The sequence below is a fragment of the Chinchilla lanigera genome, unplaced genomic scaffold, assembly GCF_000276665.1.
Source record: "Chinchilla lanigera isolate Chin_1 unplaced genomic scaffold, ChiLan1.0 scaffold00044, whole genome shotgun sequence".
NCBI classification, from domain to species: Eukaryota; Metazoa; Chordata; class Mammalia; order Rodentia; family Chinchillidae; genus Chinchilla; species Chinchilla lanigera.
The window spans coordinates 6,888,192-6,898,201 of record NW_004955445.1 but is presented as its reverse complement, the minus strand read 5'-3'; the positions used below and the strand labels follow the sequence as shown (position 1 = coordinate 6,898,201).

At 53.2% G+C, this 10,010-nt stretch overlaps 1 protein-coding gene across 4 annotated transcripts in view; it reads right to left on the bottom strand.

Annotated features, from left to right (window-relative positions):
• The window catches only part of Atp9a (ATPase, class II, type 9A), a 114,577-nt gene that overhangs the window by 93,312 nt on the left and 11,255 nt on the right, over window positions 1-10,010 (bottom strand). For 2 of the 4 annotated variants that reach the window (XM_013518320.1, XM_013518319.1), the window contains exons 2-3: window positions 5,131-5,275; window positions 2,508-2,621 (exon numbers count right to left, since the gene is read on the bottom strand). In XM_013518320.1, coding sequence (XP_013373774.1) covers window positions 2,508-2,621; window positions 5,131-5,275 — 259 coding nt within the window. Of the gene's footprint in view, window positions 1-2,507; window positions 2,622-5,130; window positions 5,276-5,725; window positions 5,759-10,010 lie in introns of those variants that run through there. The other 2 variants (XM_013518321.1, XM_005392293.2) reach the window with 2 other exon arrangements.

Sequence of the window (10,010 nt, the reverse complement as noted above, 5' to 3'; positions counted from 1 at the left end):
AAAAAATAGAAAAGAAAAAAAAACTGCAAATACAAACATAAAACTAAATTAAAAAACAAAAGATCTTCACATATGTGAGTGTGTTTGTTACAGTGTATACAAAGTACATGCACATGACAAAAAGACTAGACAGAACACACCAGAAGCATAAAAGGGGTATCTCAGGTTACTGGCTGGACCTATGACTTTTTTATTCCCCTTTGGTGTGTTTTTCTGGATCTTCAAATGAAGCCGAGTGTGGTGGCACACACCTGTAATCCCAGCTCTCATGAGGCTGAGGCAGGAGGATCGCTATGAGCTCAAGGCCAGCCTGGGCTACAAAGCAAGTTCAAGGCCAGCCTGAAGTACATAGCGAGACCCTGTCTCAGAAAGACAAAAGAACTGGACCCACTGCGAAGGTGGAAGAGAGGGGGCAGGATCTGGTTTTGAGGTGAGCCCAATGCACAGGGCTTGAGAGGTGGGGGGGTCCAGGGCAGTGGTGGCAAACCTATGGCACACATGCCGCAGTGGACTCCCAGAGCCGGCCAAGTCCCACAGCTCCGCCCCGGCCTCGAGCATGAGATACTCAGGGTGAACTGCGGTGCTGACACTCTGGGATAAAAAGCGGCTTTTCAGTTTCAGTTTGGGCACTCAGTCTCTAAAAGGTCCACGTCGCTGGTCTAGGGTGTCCCCACTGAGGGGGTCGTGACCCCACAAGGCCCTGGGGTGACGACACAACAGGAGCGCTCTCAGCCTCAGCCAGGGCAGGGACCGGAACCCCCGACTGCGAGGCACCACCGTGCTCTCTGGTTTTCAGACAAGCCGTTAATATTTAAAAACCAAGAGAAAGCTCTCTTGGAAATGAAAGAGAAAATAATGACTCAGAACAACGTGTACCTTGTTACCTTTTTTCCAAAAAGCAGAAAAAAAACCTAGATATGTTTTAATCACTGTGTTCATTGGTTCATAGAGGAACTGTAGGCAAAAGCAAAAACACAAGTGACAGCACTGAGGGCCAGGGTGAGAGGTGTTTCACTGGATATGCTCTTGTTTCTTGACTCGTGTGAACACTGTAACTTTTTCATTTGGTGGTGGCGGCGGTGGTAGTGATGCCGGGATTGAACCCAGGGCCTCGAAATGCCAGGCAAGCGCTCTACCACTGAGCTTCGTCCCAGCAAGGTACTTTGCAAATAACTACACTTTCTGTCTTTTTGAGACAGGGTCTCACTGTGCAGTTCAAGCCGGCCTTGAACTTCACTTTGTGGCCCAGGCTGGCTTTGAACTTGCAGCAATCCTCCTGCCTCAGCCTCCCAAGTGCTGGGATCACAGGCATGCAGCACCACACCCTGCACAACTACACTTTTAAAAGCCAACCAATAAAAGGCAATGTGAGGGGCTGGGGATTTAGCTCAGCGGCAAAAGCGCCTGCCTGGCAAGCGCAAGGTCGTGAGTTCGGTTCCCGGTACCGGAGAAAAACCAAAAAAAAAAAAAAAAAAAAAGGCAATGTGATACATGACATTTTATACATGCTGTAGATTAACTTTCTAAAAATAAAGTGATTTGAGACTTCCTTTACATCAGAAGGTAGTGAATAGTTGGGGAACTAATCAAGTTAGGGTGTCTCATGTAAAACAAGTTTCTCATGCTGGTGTCTGCCATCGCCTGGCGAGGTTTGCCCCAGTCAGAAGTGAGCAGCACCTGTCCGTCCTCTGGGAAAGCCACGAGCCCGGGACCCTCCCGAGGCCTCGCCACCAGCCCGGCTCCACCCGCAGCTGGGTGTGCGCATGCGCGCTGACGCTCCCTGACCACCACATTCTGCGCCCAGCGACGCGGGTGTCAGCAGTGCCATTGGGCAGACGAGTCTGTCACTCGAGAGAAGGAAGCTTGGGCAAAGTCCTCTCACGTTCCCAGCATCATTTCCGGGGAAGAAAAAGAAACTGCACTGCACTCCAAAAGCAGCTTCGTTGCTTATGCGAAAGAAACAGTCTGTGGCTGCTTCTCAGCGCTGTGTTTCTGAGGACACGGCAGACACGGTACACGGCCACCGCCTGCAGCCCCTCTTTCCCCGGGCCCCTCTCCGTCATAAGAACCTCTGCACCAGATCCTTTTCACCTCTCACCTGCTACCAAAACAAGTTTGGTTTTGTTTCTTTAAGGAGGGCTTAGCTGGGCATCCGGGCACACCCCTGTAATCATCGCATTCAGGAGGCCGAGGCAGGAGAATCACTATGAGTTTGAGGCCAGCCTGCACTACATAGTCAGTTCAAGGCCAGCCTGAACTATAAAGCAAGACTCTGTCTCAAAAATAAAAATAGATAGATAGATAGATAGAAAGATAGACAGATAGATAGATAGATAGATAAAGGCACTAAATCAAATCCAGTGGCCCCTCACTGCTGGCGTAAGGGCGCTGTCTAACTTAGGAGGCCACCACCCAGTTCTAGGTGCTTGGGGAACAGAAGCGAAACACTTCCTGCCTTTAGCCTCTGAAGCTCTGAACAAACAAGCCACCAATGCCGTCCTACTCACCAGGGGGACCCAGTAGGTATAGAGGGCGCCAAGCCGCATCTCTGGGACGAACTGGGAGCAGGCGAGAAGCAGGAAGTAGAGGTTGAAGAAGTACTTGAACTGGTTGAACAGCACCTGCAATGCACAAGCAGAGAGGAGCTCCTGCGGGCTTACCTGACGCACAAGCCTGAGAAGGCTTGGCGGAAGCAACATTAAAAACAGTTCCACGTAAGAATACAGCATATAAGCTGGGCCTGGTGGCGCACATCTATAATCCCAGCACTCAGGGGGCTGAGGCAGGAGGATCCTGTGAGGTCAAGGCCAGCCTGGGCCACTTCCCGGGTTCAAGATCTGCCTGAACTACATGGCGAGACCTTGTCTCAAAAAACAAAAAAAGAGAACAACTTCTACACTATTTTTCACACAAAGCTTAAATAGTTCCTTTGCTTTCTTTCTTCCTTCCTCCCCTCCCTCCCACCCTGGCCCATACTGAAGATTGAACCCAGGACTTTGCACTGAGCTACACATCTGCAATCTCTTATAATTCTTTTTTATTTTGAGACAGGGTCTTACTAGGTTGCTAACTGCTCAAGGATTCTCCTGCCTCAGCCTCTCAGAGTGCTGGGGTAACGGGCTTGCGCCACCACACCCAGCCTGTTCCACGTGTTACCTAGGGAAACATAGTATGCAATAAACATATCATTTTCAAAACTAAGTGACATATACATGACAACTGTAAACTCCAAATTGAGAAGTTTTTAGTGGGCAGGGGGCGGGACTAGTAACCAGCTGGGAAGGAGCAGACAGGGAACGGCAACTGCATCTGCTCGGTTTTTATTTCTGAAACAATACATTTTCTAAGGCCAGGGAGGCAGCGTGAAACGTTGTTTAGGGAGCAGTTTTAGTGGGAAGCGCTCGTGCGGTAATGTTGAGTCAAAACAGCAAGACAAAAAGTTATATCCACAACGTGATTTCGACACCATAAAACAATACCTACAGCAGCCATGGGGAACCTTTTAGAGCTTTCAAGGACACAAACAGCCTGCTGCGGCACACATGCCACAGGTTCGCCACCACCGCCCTGGGGCCCGCCGTGGCTGGAAGCTGGGTCCACCCGGGCCTGAGACCGAGAGCACGTGGCCAGCTTCGGCCAAGGAGCAGAGAGAGGAAGCGTCCTGGGTCTTCAAGGCCACGGCAACTGCGAGTCACTCTGCCCCCTGCCCCATCGTGAGACTTTCCTGGCCACACGCTCCCTGGGTGCCCAGCCAGCGGGGCCCCACTGCTGCCGCTGCCCAGGAAAACTGGCAAGGCGAGGAGGCGGAGGAGGGGCCCGGCGCACTGCACACACTGCCGAAGGGAGAAGACTTTTCTTGACCTCACATACAAGGATTGAGGTCCGGCTGTGGTCTGCGGTAACTAACAGTGACTTCGGTCACACTTTGCCCCAAACACGTTCAAATGGACTTTGCGCTTCGCTAAAATGTATCTGTGGTGCTGCCTGGCCGCCCGGCATCCAGCACCGCCATGCCTTCCCTCTCACACTGGAGCTGACCACTGCTGCTCCTCCACGGTTAATTCGGGAGTGTGAAAGCTGCGCTGGACAAACAGAGGTGGTGCATGCGTGAGTGTGTGTGTGTGTGTGTGTGTGTGTGTGTGTGTACATGCACGTGTCTCAGAGGAAAGTCTGCTGAGTATGTGTCTAAAGACTTACATAACCTGATGAGGGCATGTTAGGACTCCAGAAACATTGACCAGAAACATAAATAGAAACTCCCTTTTTGGGCTGGGCATGGTGGTATACGCCTGGAATCTCAGCACTCGGGAGGCTGAGGCAGGAGAATCTCGTGGAGTTCAAGACCAGCCTGGACTACACAGTGAGACCCTGTCTCAAAGAAAACAAATTCCCTCTTTGACCACAGAGTTGACTTTGACCTGTTTTCTACTCTATGTACTTCTGTGTCTCAGTTCTCCTATGTTGGGTGCAAGTTCCACAATGACAAGGGGGGACACGGAGGCACTGCTGTTATTCTTTTCCAATGCTTTGGTGACAGTGCTTGATCCCCAGAATACCTTTCTCAATCTTAGGCTCAATATGCCAAGTAAACGTGGGGTTATTCTCAGCAGCCAGGTGGGTATCACAGCCCTGCAGACAGCCTCCTCCAGACACTTAGGCCAGGGAGACAAACGCTCAGCGGCTAAGGTGGCGCAGAGGAGATAAAGCAGTGCTCACAAGGTCTGCCACAGGACCTTGGTCTACAAGACTGGCATTGCCCCATAAATCTGTGCTGGGAAGCAGAGTGCTCTAATTCCAGAAACTCAGAAGGCTGAGGCAGGAGGATTTCAAGCTTGAGGCCAGCCTGAGCAACTTAGCGAGGCTCTGTCTCAACATAAAATAAAAAAGGCTGGGGCTGTAGCTTGATGGTGGAGCGCTTGCCTAGTACGTATGAGGACTTGGCTTCCACCTCCAGGGCTGAAAAATAAAAGGAGATCAATTATGGAAGAAGGAAAACGTGGGGCTGGGGATTTAGCTCAGCGGCAAAAGCGCCTGCCTGGCAAGCGCAAGGTCGTGAGTTCGGTTCCCGGTACCGGAGAAAAAGCCAAAAGCCAAAAAAAAAGAAGGAAAACGTGCAGTCGCCATACATACCCCGGGAAGAAAGGTGAAGAAATTGTACTTCTGGTTGTTGATGACATTTCGAGGGTACCTCTGGTCCCTCTTTTCCGGGTGTCCCAACCAGACAGTGCGGGGTCTGGGCTCCCCTCCACCACAGCATCTCAGCCACTCGCAGCACCTGTGAAAGAGCGGCCACACCATCAAAAGACCATGCCCAGGCCCAGGCCACGCCCTCTGCTTCCAGATAGGTCCCGCTTCCGGCCACGCCCACCCCAGCCCAGGCCCGGCCCTGACATAAAGGCCACACCGGGCTCACCCGTTCTGCTCAGCCCGCCTTCTCCAGAGGCCCAGCTGGGTCAGGACCACCGCTGCCCCCAGGGAGGTGAAAAAACAGAGCAGGGGCTGCTAAGAAGCAGTGGTCCTAATATAAGGTGCTTTGCTCCCAAAAGTGGAATTCCTTTAAAAATAAAAGTCGAGCATGGTGGCGCAAGCCTGTAATGCCAGCACTCAGGAGGCTGAGGCAGGAGGATTGTTGGGAGTTTGAGGCCAGCTTGGGCTACACAGTGAGCTCAAGGCCAGCCTGGACTGCATAGCAAGACCCTGTCTCAAAAGATACATACATACATACATACATACATACATGTAGATGAGTCTCAGTAAGCACTCCGATTACTTTCTAAGCGTGACAGACGAGAGCAGAAGTGTAGAACCGAGCACCGGGGTCTGCTAAGGCGTGAGCAGCAGCCTGTGCCCTGGCGCAGATCTACTCCGTGCCGCGGCTGGTCACGGAGGAGCAGAGAGTGCCGTTCTCCCCTCCCACCGCGCACAGGCAGCGCAAGCCGGTGACACAATAGCTCTGGGCCAGCCGGACGGAACTGGAGCCGACCCGAAGCCCCACCTGGCCAACAGCACCAACCCACGGCACCCAGCTCGGGCTCCAGGTCCCCTCACACAAGATAAGTGAATGCCGGGGCATCCAGGCCCTCGGCAAAGCCAGGTGCCCTGGGAACCTCCGGGAAGGGCAGCCCAGCCTTCCGGAGCGCACACGGGCGCCAGAGAACCAAAGCCTCCTCGGTCCGCAGCAGTGACAATGCCCCGCGTGCTGGCCGAGGTGCCACACACTGAACCCAAAGCAACCAGTGAGAGCAACTCTGACTCACAGAACAGCACGGTGGGCCTCCTCCTCCCTCCCCGCTGCCCCGGGCACAGAGCTGAGCCAAGCACGGCCTCCCGCAGTAGCCCAGCGCTCAGCCAGCCGGTGAGCTGCCTGCCCGGACGCTCAAAATGTCCGCGATGAAACACAATGCCCTTTCCTAAAAATAGCATCCTCGGTCCGGTAAGCTGGGGCCGGGGTGGCCTGTGCTTGGATGAAGACAGGTGCCAGTTCCCGGCACTCCCTCCTGCTGGCCACTTTCTAAGTTGTTCAAAGGAGGAGGAAACACACAGAGGATTCAGGAGTCCAAGCCCTCTCCCCGTTCCGGCTCCTGGGTACCAAGCACCCATGCTGCCATCAGGGGACACCTGCTGAAGCCACGATAGGAGGAGAGGGAGGGAAGCTGGGCATAGTGATGCACGCCTGTAATCCCAGCACTCAGGAGGCTGAGGCAGGAGGATCACTGCAAGTTTGACGCCGGCCTGGGCTACAAAGTGAGCTCAAGGCCAGCCTGAACTGCATAGCGAGACCCTGTCTCAAAAAGACTAGAGAGAGGGAGAGAGGTAGAGAGGGAGGGAGTAAGGGAGGGGAGGGGAGGGGAAGACAGGGCATGTGACAGGCAGGAGACCCTGTGTAGAAACCTTCCTGTGACTACGACTGACCCCTCTGAGCACCAGCGACTCGCTCCTCCCCCGTAATGACCTTCAGAGATGACTGTAACAGTTGCATGCCTCTCATGAAAGATGAAAGAGAATTACGACAACCGTGTATCATCAGGGAGACTGCTCGGCCACGATTTTCTGGTATCGGGTTACACCGATTCATTATTAACCCGAGGCTGTGCGCATGGGCCAAAGGACCAAGGTGCTCATGGCAGCCAGTGCTGTGCTTGCAAAGGCCCGGAAATGAATTTCTGTCTCCCGCTGGTCGAGGGACACTGGCGACATAAACAGGGATCACCCATGCAGCGAAACGCTTGACGGCCTTTGCGGACCGCAGTGGAGTGATGTGGGCGAAATGGCTCGGTTTTCAAGCTGACCAGAAAAGCAAGGGACCAAAGATGCCACTCCCCACGGGAGCGAGAGGGCAAAGCTGGCACCCACACCGGAGGGCGCTGTGACCAGCCAGCACTGGCTCTCTGTAAGCAGAAGCAGGGAGACCTCCGCAGCTTGTCTCTAACGTCGTCTGCATTTTAACAGAGCGCTCTACTGTCCAAATTCATTTCAGGAGCATCCCAAGTGCCCGTTTGATACAAAGCACTACCCAGGTCCCGTGACCACTGAACAAAAACGTCCTTGCCTTCTCCTCCCTCAGAATCTGACTGCAAAACAGGGGTGGTTGACACACGATGAAATAAGGACTCTGAACCCAGGTGTGGTGGAACATATGTACAGTACCTACAAAACCAGTACCCTGGGGGGCTGAAGCAGGGGGATCCCATGTGTGAGCCGAGTCTGAGCAATTTACTGAGGTGAGGAGAGGTTTGGTTTTTGGGACAGGGTCTCGCTATATGGTGCAGGCTGGCCTTGTGAACTCACTATGTGCCCCACGCTGGCCTCGAACTCATGGCCATCCTCCTGTCTCAGCTTCCCAAGTGCTGGGATTACAGCCATGTGTCCCCATGCCCAGCAAGACCCTGTTTTAAATGTTTAAAAAGAGGCTGGGGATGGGGCCGTGGGTTCATTGTTCAGTACCACCAAAAAACCCAAACAAGCCAGGCGTGGTGGCGCATGCCTGTAATCCCAGCACTCAGGAGGCCGAGGCAGGAGGATCATTGCGAGTTCGAGGCCAGCCTGGGCTACAAAGTGAGCTCAAGGCCAGTCTGAACTACACAGCAAGACCTTGTCTCAAAAAGCAAAAAAAAATAAAATAAAAAAGAAAAACAAGAAAAGTAAAACGAAAGAGAGGACTCTGGGTTCCTGGACCCCACGTAACTAGCCCTAAAGTCCAACTCAATTGATTTTCATCACACTCCCTTTTCACTAAGGTGAGTATACTTGCACACTTTCAATACTGGACTAACTGAACTTTCAGGTGAATATGTTTACCGAACACTTAGTCATATCGACAGATGAAATCAGCACAGCTTCTTTTTGCTGTGCGCTCATCCACAGAGCAGCCCCTGGGCACTGAGTGTGGTTCCTCTGGGGAGCGCCCCAGGCACGTGAACAAGACAGACGGGCTCTTCCCCCCAGTCTGTGTCCACAGGAGCGAGAGACAGTAAGCGTCTGCCCAAAGGAAAACCAGGCCGAGGGAGGGCGGTGTGGGAAGGGCGTGGCTGCGGACGGGGCAGGGAGGCTGGCGCAGCCACAGGCCCTGCAGGGCGATGCGGACAGCAGACAGCGCTGCTGCCGGGGCGAAGTTCCTGAGGGGGTGGCAGCGGGCACACAGGGCGCAGCCAGGCAGCCTGGTCCCACGGAGGGAGGCAAGGAGGGTCGGTGGGAGGGTGCAGAGGCGGGCTTCCACAGGCGTCCTTACCAGGGCGGGAGTCTGGGGTGCTCTCCACACACCCGGGCTCACTGGAGTTCCCAGCAAGGAGGCCTGCAACCTGGTTTGCATTTGTAAACGTTCCCTGGGGCTGCTGGGCAGAGGCGACACTGCGGCGAGCAAGAACATGAGCAGGTAATGGGTCTGGGGTTTCCTTTGTGTCAGGTAATGAAATGCTTCTGATTTCGTTTTTGTGGCACAGGAGACTGAACCCAGGACTTTCATACTGAGCTACATGCCCGGCCCTCTTCCATTTTTTATTTTGATGGCTTTCAGTTTGTTTGTTTTTGCTATGCAGTCCAGGCTGGCCTCAAATTCATAGTGATCCTCCTGCCTCAGCCTCCCAGAGTGTCAGGATTATATGGGTGTATGCCACCCATATCTACCTAGCAGGTAATGAAATATTTTAACATTGATTGTAGTCATGGCTGCACAACCCTATGAACATACAAAACTGTATACTCTGAATAGGTGAAGTGGAGGATAGATGAATTATCTTAATAAAACAGCTAGATTAATAGCCAAAAAAAAAAAAAGAAGAAGAAGTAGAAACAGGTCAGGCATGGCGGCACATGCCTACAATCCCAGCTAATTAAGAGGCTGAGGCAGGAGGATCACATGTTTGAGGCCAGCATGGAGAACTTAGTGAGACCAAGTCTCAAAAAAGAAAATGTAGCTCAATACTAAAGGGGCTGTAGCTCAGTACTAAAGCCCCCAGATCCAATTTCCACACCCCATAAACAAATGAATAAACAAATGCTAGCCTTAGGGGAATCATTCCAAGGCTGCTGCCTTACCACCAAGCAAGTAAAGACATCCAGACTGGGGGTGGCAGAGGGGAGGGCTACAGATTTTCAACTGCTGCAGATGGAGAAATGCGTGATCTCTAGAAAATTACAAACAAGAAATACACTATGCCACTCGGTATGCACAACCACCCTGCAAGCTAGAGTCCAGAATCATCCCCATTTCCATGGTGGACAAACTGAGTCCCAGACTCTCATCCGCACCGACCTAAGCACTCCAGACCCGCACTGTCGCCTACGGCCTCAGCTGCAGTTCCTTGGGGCGCCATCTTTTTCCCCACTCTGTCCTACAAACTGGAAGACACTTGGGGAGCCACGGAGAGCAACTGTCAGCCCAGCCAGGAGCCCTTCTGTGTTGCGTGTCCGCTGGTGCCCTCCTGCCCACACCCATCCGTCCCTGTGCCAGCTGTCACCACGCTGTGCCCCACAGCTCCCCAGCCAGCCGTGCTGCCTGCTCGGGACCGTGG